We start from the raw sequence: 24,301 nt of genomic DNA on the forward strand, positions 1-24,301 counted from the left end.
TTCATCCAAGGTGTGTCTGAGTGTGTGGGTGAAAAGCCATTAGTGTAAACCAGTGTGCTTGACCACTTCTCATCCTTGGTCACTATGTGGTGGATGAGTGGAGAGCATGAGACTCTGTGCGACTCCAGCCTGCTCTTCTCATCAAGAGCCTCTCCAGAGACATGCATCCACACATGTACGCACTCACCAGGTTGTGTTTATGCTGTCGTAGCACTCTAAAAGACTTTCAGCACATGCCAGTCCTAAGTGTGTGTACTTTGTAAACTGAGAGCAGTTCCACTGGTGCCCATCAACATGTACTTTGATGGGATTCTAACTCCAGCAGAAACTAAGCTGTAAGTGTTGCAAGCCAGCTAGATTTGGACATTTGTGCTATGGACTTGCATGACTCTTTGTTCCCCCCCTATTCAAATCCAATTGGGTGGGTCATAGTTATCAAGCAATTCAGTTAGCACTCCCGTCTATAGAAGGGAGTGTAAGTGAACCTCTTTAGCACAAGCAAAAATGACAGTGGTTGGATTGATTACCATTACCTGTTTGTTTTGTTTTTGTTTTTTTGTTTTCTTATTTCATTAAATATTTTAACGGCAATTACTTCGCCACAAATTTTTGTGTAGCTAATTAGCTCCTCCAAATATTAATGCAGTTCCCTAATTTTTCTCAGGACTTTTCATCAAGCATCAGTTCAGGATGTTAACTCTTCAGTGCCCTCCTGAAACACCTGGCAAATTGGCCTTCCCATTAGCCTCTTTTGTGCTTCAATGCTGGGCAATATGAAACATTTATACCTGCTTCACATCATATGAATCACATCAGCCTGTTACAGCTTTAAAATCTGTAGAATAGAGGTGGGCTTAATTCCCTCAATCACTGATACTACTGCGAGAAAGTCTCCGTATTGAATTCAGTGAATTCTTAAACAGATTCATCACACATTTTAGTTCTTGGCACATAAATACAGGGGTATGTGCGTTTGTGCTACTGTTACATCTTGGCGTCACTTGTCTGCAATAGCAACTCTTAGCACTTGCGGAGATTTCACACCTATTGGAGTCTAAAACTAGTTTTCCCATCTGTTTCTTCAAATTATAGGAGCACTTGTTTTTGTTGAAACATTACATCGCTATGATAAGTATTACTTTTTCCTGTTGACACAGAGTAGCTAATGGCCCACCACCCACTTGTGCCATAGAGAACTTGAACCAAATGTGCCCTTGGAGCTAAAGCAAGCAGGCAAACTGTAAACACTGCAGGAGTTTATTGTTAATATCTTAAATGTGGTGGTATTGCCCACCCCCACTAAAGAGGATGGAGGAGGAGTGTTTGAAAAGGCACCACACACGACAAGCACAGGCACGTCTGCTTTGAATTGAGTGAGGAAAATGATGCCAAATGTTTGTCTCCTCCTCTCTCCCTCTCTGAGTTTCAAGGTCTGTGTTTGAATAACTCACTCAGATACCTCATCATCAGGATTTTGTAAGCTTTCAGCTGTGATGGAACACTGCGCCACATCGCCGTGCTGGTCTGAGTGTTGGGCGGGCGCATGCCAGTTCTGAGTGCATCAGGATGACACCTAAGAGCCTTTAATTACAGGGCATGCTGTCTCTGTCAGCTCCTCTGCTTTTAGAGCCATGCTGTGCTTTATGCACTGACCTCATCCTTGTTACATATGTGTTGGACAGATGTTTTCTTCTTCAGCTGGTGAAGGAAGCTTTTTCAAGAATTGCATGGCTTGTAGGCTACACACATTTCAAACAAACATTCTGCCGTTGCACGGTTTTCTGTTGCTGCTCCGATGTATTTATGCACCTGTAACCATATGGCATTATTAACACCTCATTCCTGCTGCATTAAAAAAAAAAAAAAAAAAAAAAAGCATAATCCTCACATGCAAACAAACACTGGACTTGCACACTGTCAGGCTCTGGTTATTATCTGCAAGGCCCAGCTGTCTCTCAGTATGACATGCACACACTCACACACACATTAAGACATGAGCAGAACAGACAGCATATTCACTCACACATCTACAAGTGCAGCAAAGCCGTTATTACAAACACCACAGTACATGTAAGCCTCATGGCCTGGCTTTGTGGATACTGTAGAGTTCAGTACTGTCAGCTTTATTTCCCATCCAGTAAAGTCAATTTTTCATTTTTTTTTCTTGACTTTTCTTTTTAAAAGGAATATATTTTAGACACTACTTGGATAAAGATGCTGTTTGCAAACCTGCCACATACACGTGACATTGAAGAAGTGCAGAACTGCAATATCTCCCAGAATTGGCGTCACGTTTCTTTAACGGAAACAGAATCTACTCGGATAGCCCTAGTCATTTTTATTTTCCTGTGGTGTTTCCCAGTTAGTACCCCCTGCTCCTCTAACACACTTTGTCTCCTCATCAGAGGTCCGACTGTGCAGACAAACTGTTTCTGTGCTGACTTGGCAGGTAAACTACAGCAGTAGAGATCAGATCAGAGCCGCTCTGCTTTTGGTTGCCAGTAGTCACCGGCGATGAAATAACATCACTTCGCCTAAGCATCGGGAGCAGCAGAGCTGAGATGACCTTGAAGCGACTTCTGTCGGCTTCTGTCAGCTCCAGCACTGCTATCAAACCCTTTGTCAAATCATGTCAAACAGAGAGCCTTGAAGCTGTGCACTCTTGTGTAGCTTTATTTAGCTGAGGGCAGAGATGGTGTTTGTTTTGCTTTGCTTTTCTTTTTTTCTTTAAATATATAAATTGGTGCCTTGCATGCAAGATAAGCCAAGCTCTGTCTGAGATTGATATCAGCTTTGTTACCCTCTCCTCCTTTTGGTTTTCTCATCCTAGCTGCAAGCGAGCCCCTTTGTCCCCATTGCCCCCTTGTGCCTTGTGACTTGGCTCATGCTGCCATAGTAAATCTGGGGCATGTTTACACTCAGTGTTCTGGCAGGCGTATACCTACCAAGCAGCCAATCAGTCACCCCACCCTAAAATCTCCCATTAAACCTTTTGGAAAAAAATTTATCCTGTGCCATTTTTCTTCTCTTCCCCCCCCCCCCCCCCCCCCCCTAAATGTGATTCCTGCCAAAGTGCTACCATGAATAGTATTTCTCAGTAATACTACATCTGCAAGCTGGCGCCCTGAGGATATCTTAGTTACCTCGATGGTGAGTAAGCACCCACTGAACTTGCGCAGCTGTGATGTGAATAAAGGGATTCAGAGGAAAGTAAATCCTAGTGTATTCCTTTTGTTTTTCTCAAGGTCTGGGTTCCTGTTAAAGGAACAGATGAACCTTTTTTAGAACTGTACTTCTGAAAGTTTATTTCTGAAAGTTGCATGAGCAGATTGATTTTTCTCATGTGTGCATTATAAACATGACCTTCAGCCAGCTGCAGCACCACTTGGCTTACCACATAAAGGCTGTAAACAAGGAAATAAAAGGTAATGGGCTGTATACAAAAAACGGACATATGTTGTGACCTCCACCAACTGGTGTGTGCTCTGCTGAAGCTTTGAGTTTATGTTACCATGCATTTTTTTTTCTTCTTTAAGCCAGAAGTCACGTTTGAGTTAGAGGTAATCATGAAGTTATGAGTGAACACTGGCTAGCTTAGTTAGAAAAGTGCATCCACAGACGTATGCATTAGTGCTAAGTAACTTAATTACATTTAACTACACAGTAAACGATGATTTTTGTCTGATGCTTACACTGAAAAAGCACAAAGTCACACACATCAAAAAAGGTCACCTCCTAGTTTCTCCTAGTCCTAGAAACCCATCAAAGTAACAGACAGCTAACGACTAGCACCACCCGTGGTGGTAGGTCAAAGCAGGCCAGCATATTTAAATCCTGGCAGACCAATGGACTTTTGAAGCCAACTCAGAAGTGCCTGAAATCCATTAGCCAATGAGGAACACGGTCAGACGCACCCCTCCTTGTGACATCCACTTTCTTGCAACCACAATGATGACATTAGAAACAGCATCTCAAGGGTTCAAAATTGGACTATAGAAATCAGAGGTGATGTCTCAATAGCTATGTATATAATATAGGTATGTTTGGGGGGGGGCTATGCTCCAGTACTACTTGCCTTTTCAGCTTTTCCTCCAAGCAGACAAGCACTTATTGAAACCAGTAAACACTGCTCACATTGCAACATTCACATACACACATCGCATTTTAGGCTCGGTTGTGCACACTGGAATTCATATCTATAGGCTTATATACATATTAGAAAATATTAAATCCCCTCCATAAACACATTTAATATATGAAAAATAGGAGGATATGCATTTGCATTGGCTGGCTTACAAATCTCTTCTTAAATTCATGACGTATGTAGCCACTCATTGTGTGCGCACAGAATTAGTTTGATTCCCTGACTCTCAAGCAAACAGTTCCGTAATCACAAAGCATCTGTTTGCTGAAATCCTCTGTGATCTGATTTCTTCCTGCCATCTCTAACTCCAGTGAAATGAAGAAAATCACAGTGAATAAATACATTTAATACGCTTGCAAAATTGAATTCCACATAATTAATAACTGGGAGGTGATTAAGTCTCAGTGGAGACGAGACATCGGGCTCTTGGATGCTGTGTTAGTGCTGCATGCAGACCTTGTTCTGCACTCTCCATAACCATGGAGAATTCAGGCAAATCACCTTATTTGACTTCCATGTTGGAATTCAGAGAACCTGCTAACTAATTCAGCATGTTAACACCAGGAATAAAACAGTTCTATTGCTGGTAGGTGTGATGTGATGACCATTGGCAGAGGTTGATGGCCTCACTTGGTGACAGCCAGCTGATTAAACAAGCGGGTGATGAATGGAACTGGAGCCTGGCTGTGAAATGACCTGCAGTTGCTGCTGCTGTCTGTGGATGCCCGGTGTTCTGCTGCAATCATGTCAAAACACACAAGCGATCTACTGCATCGTAAACTTCAGAAATCTCCCTCAAAAACCAGCCTCTGAAGGGAGGAGCTTTGGTTTTTCTTTCTGAAATCCCTGCAGCTTGACACAACTCTGACATTTGTTACTACTTGACCTTCTGCTCTTATCAGAAATCCATCTCAAAGTGCTTTGAAAATAAGCTCTCTTTCCTCCGTCTGCATGTTTCTTCATAGTTCAACATCTCAATCCAGTCTTCCTGGTTACCACAACTCCCACTCAGTACCCCAACCTCAAACCCAACCTCCTGCTAAGTTGCCTCATCCTGCTTCCAGAGTAAAAGTTTCATGACTTTGCCCTCCCCCTTGCTCATTATTCCATTGTCTGTCTAAGAGATTGTCACTGTGATTTATGTCAGGGAGTTTTAATATGCGGTGGAAGGGCTGTTTTTTGGTTCTAGTGAATGTCCAAAACCCAGGGGAATCCTGACAATCGCAATCTATGATATGTCCCCCTGTTGAGAGGAGACATTGCACTCCTTTGTCTGCAGGGTCTGCTGGGACTGAGTGTACCTCACTTTATGAGCATTTAAGGATATTTTAGCACATTTAATTTACCCTGAAATAAAACCAGTTTTTCATTCTCTTTACAGGAAAAATTCAATTTCTTCCTGTCCAGAAGGACACCTGCATGACTATAGGAAATATGCTTTTATTATTATAATTATTTTGTATCCCCTCCCCATAATTTTAATGATGGGACCCTGGTCTCCATTGACTCCAGATGTCACAATGTTTTCAACAGAACGAGCACTGTAACAGCAGAAAGAGCCTAAACATTGATTGTGGACAAGATGTGGCTTGTGCAGCTGGCTTTCACTCCCACAAGGGGAAGACCATCATCTGCCAAAGTGCCTTGAGTGTTAGATGAACCATTTGTTTGTGAGCATATTGAAAAGTTTAAGTCATGGGTTGTAGGGTTGTAAACATTTATTGCAGCTTTATCAGCTCCATTTGCATTATGGGCCAATGCACCACCTGGTAGTGTTGACGGAAAACTTCTTGCTGGTGTCTTTTTTTTTTTTTTTTTTTTTTTTTTCTTTCTGTCAGAAGTGTCTAAATTTGAATCCAGCTTACTGGTTATACATGTGGAAAAGGCTGTAAATGGTTTAACAGCAGCAAATATTAGTGTTTACGACCTCAGATTCGAGCCAGTAATCTTATTTGGACAAGCAAATGGAGTCCGTGACCTCCAGTGTTTTGGCTCGCAAAGGACACAGAGTGTGTTTTAATATGTTTGGAACGGGAGGCACGAGATAAACATTTACAAAGATGGTCAAAAGCTGCAAAGAGTGGGATGCGTGTAGGCAGAGAATGCACTGATCTTATATTACACGCACTTGGTCAGCTTTTCTGAGCTGAGAAAACGAATGTCAAATATGACGCAATAACATTCATCTACAAAAAGATGGGCCCCACTTGATTGTGATTTGCCCAAACCCTGAAAGTCTTGAATAAAACACTTTATTGGGTTTTGTTTTGCTTTTATATTTGGTCTGTTTGAAGTGTATTATACGGTTAGTCCAAGCGAAAAGTGACCAATTGTCAGACCTCCCGCTGCCTATAAAAGCTGTCTCCAAAAATGAATCCAATCCTCTTCACAGTAGAAAGCAGTAAAAAGCTTCTGATGCCACTATTGAGAACACTGAGTCCTCTGTGATGCTAAGGGAAATGCTATAAAAGGAGCAATGTGTACATAAAGTCTGTATTTAATCAGAAGAATCATTTGAAGCTGCAGGAAATCGAGCAATGTGGGGAAAAAGTAGCTCATTTGACTTCTGGCCCACTGCTTAAGAGATCTTTTTGAAGAAGCTGCAGAATCAGGGAGATTTAGATTAGTGTTGAGCAGAGGAAGCTTTTACCCCGCTGCCAGTAATGATTCGAACGAAAAGGGGGTCGGCCAGCACAGAGAAGCGTAGACGTGGCTCAGTGGTGTGTGTCTTCTCATGGAGAAGCTGGTGGCTGCGACTAAAGAAGCGAAGAAGACGGCCGCCTCCAAGAGTGAGGCTCAAGGAAGACAGGTTTGATAAGAGTTCACATTGTGTGTCATAAAATTAATTTGACTGAATCTCGCAAGCAAATGTTGGCTGTAGTTTTGGTTTGTGGTTCTTTATGTAACCTTGAGATTCTCAGTTTTTTGGAGTGCTAAAACAGAAGTTCCTGTCAGCTTAAGGAACAGTTGTCTTCTGCTCATCTCAGGTTGGAATTTGAATGTCAGAGGCCTGCAGAAAAGCGGGATACATGTCATGGTGTTCTGCAGGGGTTGACTGACAGTTCTGGGTTAAACAGGTGTCCATGATTAAGTGCTACTGAGTGCATGGACTTAAAAGCCCCCCTCCTTAAAATAAAATCAGATCAGTCATTTTTTTTCTGTGCTTTAAGCATCAGGACATGTTCTGTACTAATCTGTTCCTTTCTGTTCTGCTGTGTGTGTGTGTGTGTGTGTGCGTGTGCGTGTGCGCGTGTGTGCGTGTGTGTGTGTGTGTCGTCTTTTTCCAGATGCAAAGGAAAGATCAGCTAAGAGGTTCTCGGCAAACGGCGTCTTTAATTACACCTCTCTGCTGCTCAGCCAGGAAGACGACATGCTGTATGTGGGAGCCAGGGAGGCACTGTTCGCCCTCAGCCTCTCAGACATCAGCAAAATCAAGCTGCAGAAGAACGTGAGTGTAACAAAATGCCAAATGCCTCATCCGAGTCCAAATTGCATGTTTAAAACACGAATTGCTGGTTCACCAGGCTCGCACATGTGACAAACTTTGCTGGTAGATAGTTCAGGGAGAATATCTAAAGCTCTGAATTACCACTTTATGGACTTGTCATTAATTTGAGCTGTAGGCCAATGGTGTTAAATAAATAAATCCTGGCAATTTTCACCATATTTTTTTTTAATATAGTCAAGAGAGTAGATAAAGTTAAATTAAAGTTTTAAAAAAAAGTGTGGAAACACCTGCTCAGTCTCTTTACTATTTGGACTTCTGTTGCCATGAATCGGTGACTTTTCTCAGAGCAGCGACGCTCACAGTTTAGACGACTGCAGCGAGTCATAAAAACTTTGAGCGCAAACATAAACAGTTATGGTGATGTGCAGACGTCACAGTTTGTGCGAGCAGTGGCCGATGCGTCAGACACAAGCACAGCTTTATGCACACATTTGAGTTTCTGTTTTGTTTGATCTGCCACAGTTATTGTTTGACAGCGGGTGCCATTAAGGGAGTACGTCTTGTCGTTAGTCCTTAACCAGTCAGCGTACAATAACAGAACTCTTTTATAGACAAAGTCGACCTCTCTCTAAGAGTAGATGAAATGATGTCACTAGTGTTTTCATTTGGATTTCAGCATAAAATCAAACTCTTCTCTAAAATCAGGTAAAAATAATATTTTGGCAACCAATCGAGGACGATCTTAAAAGCACTCCATGCATATCGAAGCCCATTTTAGTACAGTGGAAGTGGATATGCTCTCTATAGATTGGCTCTGAATCTGTGGGTTTCCACTATCTATCACATGACTTATTCAGGGTTTCTTTCTCTGCTTCAGCTGACATGGGGCACTCCTGCTGGAAAAAGAGACGAGTGTAGCTTCAAAGGGAAGAACCTGGAGGTGAGAGACATTTTCTTCTGTTTGTTTGAGCAGTGTTGTAAGGGGGGGAGAAATTACGGTGGAGCTGTGTGTTGACAAACCTTTCCATCAGTTACAAATGGATTCATCAAGTGTGCAGGCTCACTGGGGAATTGCTCTTTCTTCTTCTTCTGTCTGTCTCTTACCTTGTTGTCATGCCAGCTGTTGTATCTCTGGGCGACAAGCCTCAGTAATCTGTGTAAATCTCTGGTTTGTGTAATACAAAAAACTCACCAGGCAAAGTGCTGTGTGTGAGGTTTTCCCAGCAGTATTTGAGGAGAGGAGGAATATTTTTCTGTTTCTGTCGAATAATATTTACATTTCCTGCTCTGAAAGATTTGCTTATGATTAGGAGTATTATAGGCAGATTTTTAAGGGGCTCTCGAGAAGATCACATTCAATTCTCAGAATTTCTTGTGATTTTTATGGACCTGACACGCTCTCCATTTATTCTCTCCAGACTGATTGCTTCAATTACGTCAAAATTCTTCTGCGGCTGAATAGCACTCATCTCTATGTGTGTGGCACCTATGCCTTCAGTCCTGTCTGCGCCTACATAGTAAGTAATGACCTCTCAATCTACCCATTGTTCACCTGCAAGACTTGATTTTCTCCCATCATTAAAGCGAGTCTTAATTTATTCCATTCCTCTCCTCTCACAAGAACAGGATTGAATTTTATAAATATTTTTTCGGGGTACTCTTTAGGAATCAAGCCCCCTTTATCCACCATGTCAGTATTGGATCTGTTGTTATCCAAGCGTTACCAAATCCTGTTGAGGCACTTGAGCCAGACAAGTCAACAGGGGGTACACGAGCTGTGTGGTTTCCAGATAGAGGGGAAGCAGTAGGTCTGTTTATCTAGCAGAGGAGTACATTTTGGAGTGATGGCAACCGGCAGTAGAGTTTGGCAACAGCGCAGCTTCTCAAAGCAGGGCATTAAACTCTGCCCTTTGACGTCAGAGTCTCAGACTGAGGATCGCTTGGCAGGACGTTAGGCCCTGATCTGGGATTCCAAGCAAGTCTGAGTTGGTCTGGGTGAACACTCGTCTTGTTGACGGAGTCCACAACTCTGTGTGTCACCCAGGGCATTCCTCGCGGCCAGACGATCTGAGATGTATAGTATTACCAGTGAGGGATGTTTTATTTATTTATTGTTTTACCACTTCTCACAGAACATTTTATGGTCAGCCAAAAAGATACAGTAACAATCAAATGAAAGACACAAGTTTAAACAAGCTTAAGATTAAAACAACATCTAATAATAAAGAAGCATGGGAATATTTCTCAGCAACAGAGGAACTCCGTGCTGTCCTTTTTGATTAAAGTTAATATCATCACTGCAAATTGTCTTTATATATTATTTATGTGTCCTGTGACAATAATCCTATTCCCATGTGTGCATTAAATGCTTTAACGATAGATGTAATTGTTCTTGCTGTGTGGCAGCAGAGGAATCTCTTTTTTAAAACTATATAAATGAAGTGATGGGAATGGAAAATCTTCCATCCTCTTCCTGTGTAAAAATGTATTACAAAGTTAAGCTCAAGCTTTTGCAGCCTTAAGACCTCAGAGTACTCGAGGCTCTAAAACTGTTCACAATGAAGACCTCATGAGAAGCTCACTTTGATTAGCCAGACCAGTGTGTAGCAGTGGAAACTGCAATTGCTCTCCATATATGTATTCTGTGATTCAGTGTCCTCATACCCTCTGTCAGCTTTATCAAACAGGACTAGAAGCTCAGACAAACAAGGCCGAATGCTGTCTGACGGACCAGCTACATTTAGATTTAGTGCATAAACTTATGCCACGCGCTCTTGATACAAGTCTGAGGCTATTCAGTGTTTTATCGACATGTCTTCCAAATGCATGTGCAAGTGTTGGACGCGATTCTAACGCTTCAAATGAAAGCGTCACGATGCACGCTTTCTGATTAGCCAACATGCTGTCACTTTTTCCCTTACACAGAGCAGACCACAGTGTGTAGCAGTGGAAATGTCAATTGTCCTCCATATATTTTCTTGTAATTCACTGTTCTCGCTCCCTTTGTCAGGCTTTTGAAAAGGCACCGGCTAAAGCCTGATAGACTGACTGCATTTTGATTCAGTGCAGTGTCTATCACCCACAGCAAAAGTTGTCCATTTTGATTGGACCTCATGGGCTATTGGAATTTGACATGTCCAATCACTGAAAGTCACTTCCTAACAGGACAACATGATGACATCTTATTTAACTTGTAAAAGCATCCACGGTCTCGCTGGCTGCAGAAGTTTGTAATATACATGCACTGGGAACAGAGTCTGACCAGTATGTTTTTCATACCAAACCATTCTTTGATAAGGCCTCAGTCAAATAAGCCTGAAGGCCAGTGTGAGTGCCCAACTGCCAAGGGGAAGGGGAACATTCTCCATTCATGGTTTGCATTGAATTTTTTTCGAGTTTCACTAGTACTCGAGAAATGTTTGCAGGCAAGTCCATTCAAATTAAGGACGACTGCAACAACCTGCTAGCAGCCAAAGCAATCTTAAGCAGTTTTTTGGTAAACAATTTTAGCTTGCAATTGGCAGCAGCTTCCAGAAAACCACTCACCAACCAGTCAGGAATACAGATTTTTCTCCAGTGACCTGTGACTGGAAGAAGATCTTTGATGAGTTTCTAGACTTATTTGACTGAGGGTTTTAAAGAAATGTCTGTGGAAACTCAAAATGGGACTAAAAATACTGAAACATATAAAAGATACAGGCTTGTTTTGTTGAAGTCAGACTTCAGTGGAAGTTCAGTAACTGTTTCACGTGTGTATTATTTATGTTTCTCTAAGAGGTTGGAAAGAAAAGCAACTGGACTTGTTGGAGTTTCTTGAGGGTTTCACCTCTCCTCCGAGAAGCTTCTTCATATTATTTATGGTTTTGTTTTTGTATTAAGTATTCAAGTATTTTTGGGAGAGACTGTGAAATTAAAATCAGAAATGATGAGAAATACTGGAAGATGGATAAATAAAGTATATTTCTACAATAAATGAATCGTTTGTGTTTGAGTCAAAATGATTTTCTGCCTTTGCTATCTCTGGCACACGGCTCTAAATTCACGTGTACCTGCTTATGATGTAAATCAAAATTTTATGTTGTGTGTTTGGTTTTTTTTGTTTTTTTTAAAGCAAAATTTGCCAGAATAGCTGGTCACTGCAGAATTTGGAAAAGCATGCCTCTCGACCCATGTCGGAAATGTTTCAGGGAATATTTGGAGCAAGGGATTAGCGAATATTTATGGAAGTAGAGCTGAGGATAAAGTATGGTAGCCGTGTTCACAGTAATGAAGGCAAAGTGCAGCTCAGTGATGTTTTTTTTAGACAACAGCTCAACAGCAATAAAATGTCAGCACTCTGCTACGAAGGTTAATCTTTTGGTAAGATGCCTTTATTGTCCAGTTTTGTGAGATTTTTGATTTACTGTCTCTTTCTTTAAAGTTGGTTGGTACATTAGATATAGTTTTCATTTTCATACTAATGAAATAGCCTGTTTGCTTGTGACAGAGGGTACACAGAAGAAACCTTCTATTAATCAGACAGCCCGTCAATGGTCCGACAGCGATTTCAAGCGACCAAACATCCAAAATGTCAGCGTGTATTGTGATGGAGAAAATGATCTTGAGACCACTGAGCTCACTTTAACTCACCATTTTACTATAAGTAGAATTTAATTGGCCTGAGCCTCAGGGACATTTGCTGTTTGTGTCTGCCTCCAGAATACGTCAACATTCACACTGGAGAGAGATGAAGAGGGCGAGGTCATGATGGAAGATGGGCGCAGTCGCTGCCCCTTTAATCCAGAGTATAAATCAACTGCCATCATTGTTGGTATGTATTAATGCGCACTTATATGAATGGCTTCCTTTTAGACGGGGAAAGCGGGCGCAGCTGTTTCTGAAACTATTTTGATGGCAACTCCATCTTTGATTCAGTAATGAGTCATGATGTGCCTGCTAATGTTGTTTGTCTGCGTCAGACTCTCTGATAAATAGCCAGACAGCAGCAGACATTGTTTTTGTTCAACTTCTTTAACAAGCAATTAGTAAATAATTGAACTGGATATGAAGAGGAGAAATGATTTGTCTATTCTCACTCAGACTGTTATGTGCTAACATTTCACTTTATTACCGACTTCAACTCCAGCCTGTTATTATTTCTTTGTCATGTGTTATTTTTATTGATTCCAAATTCAGTTCAATCTTTCTCTTCCTTTGTTCTCCTCCAGATGGTGAATTATATACTGGTACTGTTAGTAACTTTCAAGGGAATGAACCAGTCATTTACAAGAGTTTGGGTCAGGGAACTGCTCTGAAGACAGAGAACTCCTTAAAATGGCTGCAAGGTAAACTCCCATGTGTTTTTTCCTTCCACAAATCTTCCATTATGTACCGACCACTGCAGATAAGCTCCAAAAAGCAGCGATCATTAGCGAGGCACATTCACTAATGCATGCAGACGGAGAGCAAAGACAAGCGCTTGTAGATTGCGGGAGCCCAGCCTATCAGCCGTTGCACATGCACATCAAAACAACCTCATCCGGCTGCCACTGCTTTCGCCAGAGTAAGCTGCACTTTGCGCACAATTAAGACTCCTCTTGTCTTCTGATCTTTAGGTAATTCATGCAGACTGCTCCTGATGAGGCATCTGAGTACAATTATAAAGAGGATTCTGTTTCCTCTTCCCTTGCAGGATTGTATCACAGCTTGTTGGTGCAGACACTGACTTTTTCCAAATTTATCATGGCAGAAAAAAGTGGGGGGGGGGGAAAGGTTCCCTTGTGTCGATTATAAAGGTGCAACGCAGCTGTCTAACCACACGTTTGCTTTTGTGTTTTTCTATCTCTAACAGATCCCGTCTTTGTTGGGTCAGCTTACATCGAGGAGAGTCAGCCTATAGGCAACTCTGTGGGCGACGACGACAAGATTTACTTCTTCTTTAGTGAGGCGGGAAAAGAATTTGACTTCTTTGACAACACCATAGTGTCGAGGATTGCTCGCGTGTGTAAGGTAATGTACACGGGGTAAGGGTGAGGCGATTACACAAAATGATCACGCAAAAGTATGAGGCACAGCAGGGCTCAAGCTTCCTGTCCTTAATCCTGGCACAATTGCCTCAAAACAAGATGGGACACTCCCATGTCAAAGCACATTAGGTAACATTAACTGTATATTATGCCTGAGTAATTGCAATGGAAACATGTCACTGGTGCATTTAAACTTTTCTCTATTTAACTGTACAGGCATGTTTTCAGCAGATATAGTTTCCCCTTGCCTGAATCATTGCCTCATCTCAGGCTCCCTCCCTCCCCTTTCTCTGCAATGTCATATCCCACTCTCCTTCCATCTCCCTCACAATGTCAGCTGCACTCGTCCATCCCTCCAGCTCCTTGCCGTTCCTCCGCCAGCCCTTTGAGCTTTGCAGGCATTATTAGTATTCAAGAGTGCTTCACAGCAATATGAAATGCTTCTTCCACCCTACTATATGGCCTGTTTTCTTGCATGCAAACTGTAGCAACTGCAGAATTCACTGGGATCATTTAAACCATTGACGTCATTCCTCCTCCGTCCGCTTCTCTCCTCGAGAGTCCAGTTTGGTTGATCAGCCTGGGTAATCAGCCACAAACTCCATTCCCTTTCACCTGTCGTCAGATCAGTTAAAAGGCTATGAAGCTGCATGATATACATGCACTCAGCGTCCCTACCTGACTGATGTCTCTTGTTCATGGAGGCAGTAATGTGAGTAATCGTGGGGACAGCATGTAATCTTAAGTGACAGCTTAATGACTTAGTCCTACTAGGCTCTGGAACTCAGTGCGGCGACACCTCGTGCTGCCGGCAGAGCACCTCCTGAGTTCTATATATGGAAATCATTGACAGAAGTGCCCCCAGACTGTGGCAACTTGCTGCAGATGAACTGTGCAATAGAGACAGAAGAATAGCTTTCTCTGCTCTGTAAAGCACCATTATTTCACAGGAATGCAGCAGCTCCCTTTTCACTTTCTGACATCTTTTCAATAGAAGCTCTTCTATAGCAATATGGTAGTGCTGCTTGTGGTTTATTACCCATTTTACAGGGTAAATAATGCATCAATACGTGATTTGCATTTTCTTTTTTCTTTCTTTTTTTTGTATCTTAGGTGGCCCGATTATTTACAGCACCACATTTTTACTCTAGTTCCTCTCCCTTTTTTTAAAAGGCCATCTTTCCTTAAAGTCAACTTACTTCTGATTGGCTGCCCTTCCCAAACAGATGTTTGAATAGCAGATGGGTGGAGCTTCTGCGGCTGAGATGACCACATTAGGGGCATCCACTCGCGTCAAGATTGAGGAGTCTAAAGTCTGAGCCAGTGATTCACAGGGATTACTTGTATAGCCGCTGACCTGGAAATGGCGGCTATGTTTATACTGTCCAACAGTATAAATAAAGAAATATAGGACCACTTAAAGCATGTTTTAAAAAGAGGAAAAATCCTTGTTTCTTGGCGTCTTGGCTTCACTAAAGGCCTTGCCAGCTATTTGCAGTCATGTTTCCAATGCAAAATATTTATGCATGTACAAACAACTATTGCTAGATTCCTAACCTAAGATGACAGATTTACACTTGTTTTTTTACAGGAGACCTCTGAGATAATAAAGTTCTCTGAAACGGTCATTCACTCTGAATATAAAAATATTTTGTACATGTTCAGATTTGAGGTATAAGACTCAATATTTGATTGGAAATTGTGTCACTGTGGCATATGAGGGTTTAATTGCCTCTGTGAGCTGTGTGTGAACTGCATAGGTGAGCAGTGATCTCGGCGGCCACAGTGTAGAACACGCTCCCTGTTGTTTTGAGAATGATAGTAAGCAGCTGTTCCTTTCACCATGTGTAGTATCCCTGCCTCTCCCATGACCCCTTAGGAAGGTGCACCTCACAGTTGGAAGTGTCTTTAGTAGAGAAAATCTAAGACTAAATCAAGACTGGCACAAAAATTCCCACTTTTTTTTTTCTTTTCTTTTTTTATGTCAGTGTATCACATATAAATGTGTGTCTTGTGTGCTCCTCTGCTGAGGAGTGAGTGCTAAACTCAGATTAAGTAAAGCTGAGGTATGAAGACCCCTCCCTTTTGGCAGGCTCCAAATCTAATGCACTTTTGCAAACTGTCAGAAAACACGCACTCCCTTTTCTTTCTGTGTCAGGCCAAGTCCTGATATGTTGGTATGCGGTTTTATTTAATATATCAAAACCATGTTGCGTGTCATAGTTTATCTTGACGGACACTTAGAAAAAGAGAGTATGTTTCTTGTTAGATAAGATAAAAAAAAAAAAAAAAAAAGATAAGATTAATTTAATGGTATTCTAACTACTGTTTTACTTACATTTTCCAAATAATTCTACTTATTCTACTACTTTTTTCCTTCTCCCAGTCTTTCCGATCTGCCCCCACTCCCTTCTTGCCCTCCTCCTTTCTTTTGTTTATTCAGGTGTGCGCTCTGAAGGGCTGTGAAAAGTGGGCATGTTATAAATACTGCATGGCGCAATTTTCTTTACCTGGTGATCTATTACATCTCAGGTTGATGAGAATCTTGGATGTAATAAATACTATGAGAGTCGGCTAATGCCGCACAAGGAAGCGGGTTTATTTTCAGAGGGCAGCTATCAGAGGGGAGTGGTCGATGCGATTGTACAAGCTGTGCATCGGAGCACGGCAACAATAGCAGTGGACAGCTGAGAGAGCAGGAATGTGGTCTCCTCATTATGTGGACGGGCTACTACCTCAGCTTAGTAATTGGCTCCCAGGCCCTACATCATTCCCACGAGGGTGGCTTCACCTCACTCTTGAGCAATGTGATTGTTTGTGCGTGTGACAGCACATGGAGGAGGAAACGGAGGTAGTTATAGTTTTGCACTTTATTACCTCCTCACTCCTTGTGTGGTTATTTAGGAGTTGTTCTGGGTTTGGGGGACCATGCTGACGGAAACATTTGGATTTGAGGGAGGAAAGCTGTCTTGAGCATGGGCGAGGTCCCTTGTTTTCGGTCCTGCTCTTCCTCCCCTTCCTCCTAGTCGTGCTCCTCTAGTGTTTTCAAGCTTGCTCGCTGTATTTGGGAGGAGTTCCTTTTGGTGTGTGTTTACAAGCACTTTGATAATTGCTAGTCCTAGAAAACTCTGATAAGTATTTATGGGAATATTTTGTGACAGCTTGAAAGAAGAGCAAACGCCTTGTCTGTGAGCTGCAGGTGAAGTCAGGCATGAAGGACTGATCTTTATTTCAAAGCTGTAATTAATAACTAACCATTGTTTGTTTTTCTATTTCGCTATGCTCTCTCCTTCAAAGGGGAGCTGATATTTTATGCTGTGGCATCTTTTATGCAGAGCAGGTTTTTTTTTGTTTTCTCTGTGTTGCATATTTTATTGTTAAAATGCTTTAAAAAATAAATAAAAAGGAGGGTCATGAGCATCTTCCGTTTCTCAACAGCACCCTCTGAAGCAAAGGGGATGGATTGCAACTGCGATGCAAAACATGGGCTCCAAAGTAATGTGTGCCTTTTCAAGGAGCTCCTACATCGCAACATATTTTAAGTCCCTTCAGTAATTTCACTGGAATGTTTGGCCTTCATGATCTGACAGTTTGGGGCTGTTTTCACTCATCTAGGGAACTTAATGCAGTTTGCTCTTAGCTTTTAAATGATTTATAAAAGTTTTTCTAGGGAAAGTTTTTGTGGTTCATATAGAGCATTGTTTGCTATCTGGTTTATTTGCTTTTTCATGCTTCTGACAGCAAATTTAAAATCCACTTGAGCTCTTAGGTGTACTCGGGCCGGGTTCTGTAAGGCTCCTGGTCCAGAGCTGACTCAAAGCCCATGGTGTCCTCCCTTCCTGCCACAGCCACAGCCTTTCCAGCTAAAAGCAGATTTTAGTCATAGCAAAGTTGAACTCCCAGATTTTGCCACAGCTCTGACCTTCTGAACTCAACTACTCTGCACTCCTCCTGCTTTTATCGCAAGATATCAGCGTGTTCCATGATTATCTCATGGAGAAAACACATTTGTAAGCCAAATATCCACATGCTCCACCAAACCTGCCTCCACCTTCGTACATTCTTCACACATCAATGATAGAAGCGTCAGTATGACACAGATATTGTAAAAAATTAGAAAAGTAAACCCAAACAAACCAGGAGGATTATGTCACAGTCATGTGACACATGAAGGGATCACTTTGAGATTGTGGCTTTTTTCTTTTTTTTACGGGGCGTTTTTTGTCTTTATGTAGTCGTCTTGTGTTTTATTTATTTTGTGATGTGTAATTGTAGTTGTGAAATAGATACTTGCGTTATGTAATGATATCCTATCTAACCATGTGCTCATGTTGTCTTTGCTGGTAGCTTTGTGCAGCTGTCTGTTGTTAAAGCCTGGTTAAAGGATTCTAGTGAAATGTTTAAGGTTTCTTCAGATGAACTGGAGATATCAGAATAATGCAGTCATAATTAAGTAACACTTTTTATCAACTCAAGTCCAAAAATAAGTACAGACTTGTACAACCATTGCAACCCCTGCCAGAATCTACGTAGCACTCATAATTCTTATTCTCATGTATATATCTCATGTATATCTCATGCACATATCTTTCTTTCTACATAGCACTTTAATTCTTATTGTTTGCACTGAAGCACCGCAGCAATTTCCTTATGTTGTAAACCTCAACATCTGGCAATAAAACCCCATTCTGATTCTGATTCTGAATCTAATGAAAATTATTACAAGGACATAAAGTCCTCTAATAAACTTGCTGAATCTTTTTTTTTCCTTTTTTTTTTTTTTCCAGGGTGATAAAGGGGGTGAGCGAGTCCTGCAAAAAAAGTGGACTACCTTCCTGAAGGCTCAGCTCCTGTGTTCCCTCCCCGATGACGGCTTCCCCTTCAACATTATCCAAGACATGTTTGTCCTGAAGCCCACGGGAGACAGCTGGGAGAGCACAGTGTTCTACGGCGTCTTCACTTCTCAGTGGTACGACTCAAATGCAGGCGATGGTTGAGACTGTGACAGTGCTGTATGTCAGCTGTGACAGTGACATAAATCGCGCACACACACTGTGATTTGTCACACTGTTACAGTCAAAGTTTACACACAAGCGCGGCTCGCACACACCCCATCTAGAGCCAGTTTTTATTTAATATCTGCGCTCACACTTGGCAAGTTGTTGTTTTTCACTTGGCTCCTCTGAATTTAGAGCAGCTGTAATGTGCTTAACTGCTGATACGAGCCAATGTGATCCCAATGGTTAGTTAATGTATCAACAAAATAAAGGTTTTAATAAGGAAATCGCTCATGCGCCCACTCTGCAACTGTTCTCCATTGAGAAACTGCCATTCCAGTTTCTTGAATAAAATCATGGCAGTTGCAAAAAAAATCTCAGAACATGTGGAAAATTGTGTGATGTCGAGTTCTGATAGGTTAACATTTTGGTTCATTGACCAGTTGTTCACAGCTGAAACCCTTACATCCTCATTAATACGTTTACAGGTATAAAGGCGCCTCGGGAAGCTCCGCGGTCTGTGCCTTCACTATGGAGCAGGTGAAAAAAGCCTTCAGCGGGCGCTACAGAGAAGTTAACAGGGAGACACAGCAGTGGTACACCTACAACCACCCTGTACCAGAACCACGGCCTGGGGCGGTGAGTTGTGAAGGCCATATCTTATGACAAACAGTGCAATTCACTGCAACAAGACACAACTTCTTTCTGTGGCTCTTCATTCAGTAACAGATAAATGAGGATAAAGAGCTGTCTTTGTTGTCATGTGTACAAAAGCTATATTAAACACACCAACAAAACATCCCGTCCTACCTGTAGTGTTATTTTAGGCTGTTGAACAAGTCTGACGTGAAGCAGATGTTCCCCATTTATTTTCTTTGTCTGCTGGAAAACAGAAAGTACTGTCCTGCTGTGGGTTGTACGAGAGCCAAAGAAATGCCTCGGAGCATAAAAATAGAACATACAGCTTAAGAACATGATTAAACCCATCAGCCAATGTGGTAGTTTTAAGCTCCTTATCTCACTGATTCCATTTTCATTTCTGTGTTCTTAAGTAATTAAAGCCAAGGTCAGATGTAATTCAACACCCCATCGTATTGTATCCATTTTTCAGTACTGCTCAAATAATAAGCAGAGATTCTTTTTTTTCTTTTCTTCTTCTTCTTCTTCTTTTTGTTATTTACTCTCCCCACAGTGCGTGACCAACCACGCCAGGCAAATGGGAATCCAGTCATCCTTGCACATGCCTGATAAAGTGCTCAACTTTGTCAAGGACCATTTCCTGATGGACAGCGCGATCCGCAGCACGCCGCTGCTGCTCAAACGCAGCGTACGCTACACGCAGATCGCTGTGCACAAGATCCAGGGCATGGAGAGAGCTTATGATGTGCTCTTTATTGGCACAGGTGGAGCCTAATATATTCTACAAGCATTTAATTTAATAGGAACAAAAACAGAGCAGAAGAAAACTGTCCTCTGAAAACTATATATCTCACTTCCGCTTGTTCTGTGTGTCTTCCAGATGATGGAAAACTCCATAAGGCCATCAATGCCAATGACAAGATGCACATTATAGAGGAGATGATTCTGTTCGCTGAGCCGCAGCCAGTGCAGCACATTGAGCTTGATCCTCAAAGGGTAAATCACCACCTTTACCATATACACTGTATATAAAAAATGAACATAGCCACAAGGGTATAACTACTCCCAATTTGTTAAATTTAGTGTCTTTGCTGCCTCCATGTTTTTGTTTTGTTTTTTGTTTTTTTGTGACCATATTAGGACAAGAGAGAGTGAGAGCTTATCAGCTAACATTGCCAAGCTTTTTTTAGCAGAACTCATCAGTACACAGGTGCTGGTCATTATTGTTAAGTAACATATAAAACAAAAACCTAAAATTTCACTCACCTGAGGTAGACCACAGACTTCATTTTGTTTAGTACCGTTTTTTTCATACCATAAGGCGCACTGTCTATGAACGGGTCTGTGTTTATACATAAGGCGCACTAAGTGAAACAAAGTCATAAGTCAAATTTTACTCAACTCATTCTTCTTGCTGTCTCAACTCCTGTACCATTGATTCATTAATGTTGAATTCTCTCGCAGCTGCTCTATTCCCATTTTGTTGCACTATATTAATGACTAACCTCATATTATGGGTGGATTGTCTCAGTTGTTCTCCTGACTGAATTGCCATGTGATTGCATTTGTCACTAACCATCGTGAACCCTCACCTTAACTTTAATCGAGTGGAAAAAAAAGTTAGCGTTCATCCTCCAGCTTCACTGTGTTTATGTTATGCTAACTTAGCTGTGCTGCTAGCGATCACGTACCACATCATTATATAACAGCTAGTCCAACTTCAGTAACCCTAAAAAAGTCACTCCTGTTTAGTTTTCTGTCTTCCTTTATGTTGGAAGTGATAGCAGAGCTGTACGTTTTAATTTTTTCAGAAATCTCTCAGTCAGAACATGCTATATCATGTTTAGGTGGAAACTAGTGAGCTAACTTCACGCTAACTTCTAACTCCGCTAAATGTAATAAATTCTGTTTTCATGGATGCCTGGATCTTAAACTTAATTGTTACACCTGGTAAAGCAGCCACACTGATCTTTTTATTAAAGAGTTTTTAACTCTCAGTGATGCCGCAATATTCGTTTGACTTTGGGGCCTGAACTGGATGGTGTTTTGGACCCAGATTACTCCGCGAGGCTCCTGACTACGGTAGCCATAATGCTCTGACAATCCATCAACTGGTGCGGCTTCGTAGCTTACCAAAGTCGTACTAAAACATTTTTTGACTGATTTTTGAGTGTCTTGAATAAAATCGATTCAAGGTCAGTAAGGCACACTGGATTATAAGGCGCACTGTCGATTTTTGACAAAATTAAAGGATTTTAAGTGTGCTTTATAGTGTGTAAAATACGGTACACTTGATCACAAAGTATGATTCTATTAAAAATGCTCCTGAAACACCAAACAGCAGTCGAAAGGTCAAGTTCACTGGCTTCAGTTAACAGAGTTTAACCCTAAGAAACGACCACGAGATACAGACATCTGTGTCCGCATCCACCTGTCAGTCAAAACCACCAGTCAAAGCTAACTTTAAATGGTAAGAATGTTTTAAAGGTTGAGTTTTTAAAAGTTCACCGGCTATCATGTGGACATTAAAACAGCTAGCCCTTCTTTTGGCACTCTTCTCTTGCCTTTATTTTTAGACTCTGAAGGTGTCTTCTTGATCATTAGCAGTGTTTAAAGCAGAAAATAAGGTAAAATTGATTTACTACAACTTAATAACAGCGTAATACAACCATAGTGGCCGTGTTGCTTTGTATCCATTTATAATAAATACTTTATCCCATTTTCGAATGTTTGGTGTTTAATTTACAACTAATGAAAATGTGGAAGAGCGCTCTTTATCAGAGCACAAACTGGCTTCAGACATCTTCTTTCCACAGGGGCCATTCCATTGAGTTTTCCTGTAAGTTATAGCACCGTCTGGAACGGAGTTTATGATCCTCTCTGGCATTTTACCCAGAGCTAAATTTCATTACCTTTTCTCTCTTTATTACATAATGGCCTCTCTCGGGGCGAGCAGCCAAACTGAAATCTTATCTTAGATTATGTAATTCTAATAAAGTCTGAGATACTGTTTGTGAGTGTATTCTTAGCTCCAAATAGGGAAATGAAAGGCTAAGACAGAATGCTTATGGTGTCTGTCTAATACAAGGGCCAGAAAAGCTGGTCTAAATATAGATTGTATATTTGGGAACAAGGGGGAGCCGTGCGTCAGTATGACAGGAACATTAATGTTGCAAATGCATATCTGATGCACAGATGTAGGTAGTAAAAGTGCTAAAGATGCTCCTCAGATGGTATCAAGAGAACAGCTGGTCAGAACTACTCCATTGTGTAGGTTATGCTTTTCTGTTGTAATTAATTGTTTAGCATTTTTCGTCTTACTCTGCAACCAAAAGCAGAATGTTTTTTACCTTTTATATTGTAGTTAGATCTGAAATGCACTCCCCCCTCCCCTCCCCCCTCCTCTACAGGGTCTCTTGTTTGTGTCATCTTACTCTGGCCTGGTGGAGGTTCCTGTAGCTAACTGCTCCAACTACCTGAGCTGTGGTGAGTGTGTGCTGTCCAGAGACCCTTACTGCGCCTGGACCGGACAACTGTGCCAGGATGTCAGGATGGCTCCACCTGACAGGTGAGAACTACAGCACGCAGGAGGAAGACATAATTACACTGTGCCCTTTACTGTTAAAAGCAGGAAAATATGCAAGGATAAAAATTCCTCGTTGCTCAACCTTATGTCTTTTCTACGAATGCGCTTTTTTCTTTGAACGTCTACCCAAACAAACACACAAAATAAGCATTCAAGGATCTGCTTTATGTCCCTTAGTGTTAATTTTAGAGCAACATTAGTCACTGTATTAGTAAGTTTTAAATGAAAGACTTGGCGATTGCGATAGGAGACATTAGTAATGTAATGTAAGGTGCCTGTCATTACATCTGCCTGTTGTTTTTGTTTGGTATGTTTTGCCTCAGCCACTGGCAGCAGGACGTGGAGGAGGCTGACACATCAGCTATTTGCAACAGGACTCTTCCTAACCCCAGATCTGCCAGACCAGTAGCTTCTCGTGAGTGTGTTCTTTCTGCTCAGTGGCCTTTAATTTAAGTGTGTCTGTCACCTCACGCACAAACAGCATGCACTTAGAGTTCACAAAAACATGTTGCCACTACTGTCAAGTCATGCACATACAGTTGTAAGAAAAAACAAGTTGCATATTCATGCAAGTTGTTTTCCAAATTCCAGTTTTGAATTTAAAGTGCTGTAGTAGGAGCTTCAGGCTTATATTTAATGGATATAAAGACAATTGGCTCAGCATTCAGAAAAAAAAAGATTAAAGATTAAAAATTTGTCTACTAAACCTTGTACCTCAGATACAGGAGAAGCAATAGTTTTCATCCTAGATCTGTCTACTTGACGGTATTCATGGGTCTGTAGGAGTTTGTATAACTGCATGGGTTTCCTGGACTTGGGGAAAAGTCATTTGACCACACCCCTAAGCTTGTCTAGTGGGGAGTAGTTCAGGAGTATGGGATATTGGGTCAGCTGTTGCAGGCTTTCCAGTTCCTGTACAACCACAGTGTGAACTTCGTTCTTAATGCCAGCAATACGTCATATTTCTCTTCCCTGTGGGTCGTGGGCTCAAACGGTGTGTATGAAAATCAGCACCTCCATGACTGAGACTTTGGTTCACAGCTGTAAAAAGGTGGATTCCCCACTTTGATTGAGAAATTACTTGTAGCCTCAAATAGAGGAGTTGAGGAATTTTAGGGTCTTATTCACAAGTAAGGGGAGAGAGGAGCAGGAAACAGATTGGTGCAACTGTGATACGGGTGCTGTACTAGTCTAATATGGGGAAGAGAGTCCTGTACATGAAAACAAGGCAAACATTCCTACCCTCAGGTGATTTTGGGTATCCAACTAGGGTGCCTCCTGGACACCTGCTAGGTGAGGTTTTCTCCGTATGTCCTACTGAGACTAGAGATTAGATCTCTAAGATGGATTGGGAACACCTCGGTGTCATCCTGTAAAAGCTGGAGGGAGATGGCTAGGGGGAGGTAGGTCTGACCCAAACCCAGATAAGTGGCAGAAAATAGTTGAATGGTGTTGAAACTAAAATGTTTTTGCTGATGTGTT

General features: G+C 41.6%; 1 protein-coding gene across 1 annotated transcript in view; it reads left to right on the forward strand.

Annotated features, from left to right (window-relative positions):
• The window catches only part of sema4bb (sema domain, immunoglobulin domain (Ig), transmembrane domain (TM) and short cytoplasmic domain, (semaphorin) 4Bb), a 54,965-nt gene that overhangs the window by 24,060 nt on the left and 6,604 nt on the right, over nt 1-24,301 (forward strand). Inside the window, exons 3-14 of the mRNA XM_005733388.1 lie at nt 7,432-7,592; nt 8,470-8,532; nt 9,011-9,109; nt 12,291-12,402; nt 12,800-12,916; nt 13,423-13,580; nt 18,385-18,566; nt 19,083-19,233; nt 19,787-19,997; nt 20,114-20,229; nt 22,644-22,801; nt 23,143-23,234. Coding sequence (XP_005733445.1) covers nt 7,432-7,592; nt 8,470-8,532; nt 9,011-9,109; nt 12,291-12,402; nt 12,800-12,916; nt 13,423-13,580; nt 18,385-18,566; nt 19,083-19,233; nt 19,787-19,997; nt 20,114-20,229; nt 22,644-22,801; nt 23,143-23,234 — 1,620 coding nt within the window. The remainder of the gene's footprint in view (nt 1-7,431; nt 7,593-8,469; nt 8,533-9,010; nt 9,110-12,290; nt 12,403-12,799; nt 12,917-13,422; nt 13,581-18,384; nt 18,567-19,082; nt 19,234-19,786; nt 19,998-20,113; nt 20,230-22,643; nt 22,802-23,142; nt 23,235-24,301) is intronic.

This window comes from Pundamilia nyererei, unplaced genomic scaffold (genome assembly GCF_000239375.1).
Source record: "Pundamilia nyererei isolate P.nyererei 1_Seehausen unplaced genomic scaffold, PunNye1.0 scaffold00051, whole genome shotgun sequence".
Taxonomy (NCBI): Eukaryota; Metazoa; Chordata; class Actinopteri; order Cichliformes; family Cichlidae; genus Pundamilia; species Pundamilia nyererei.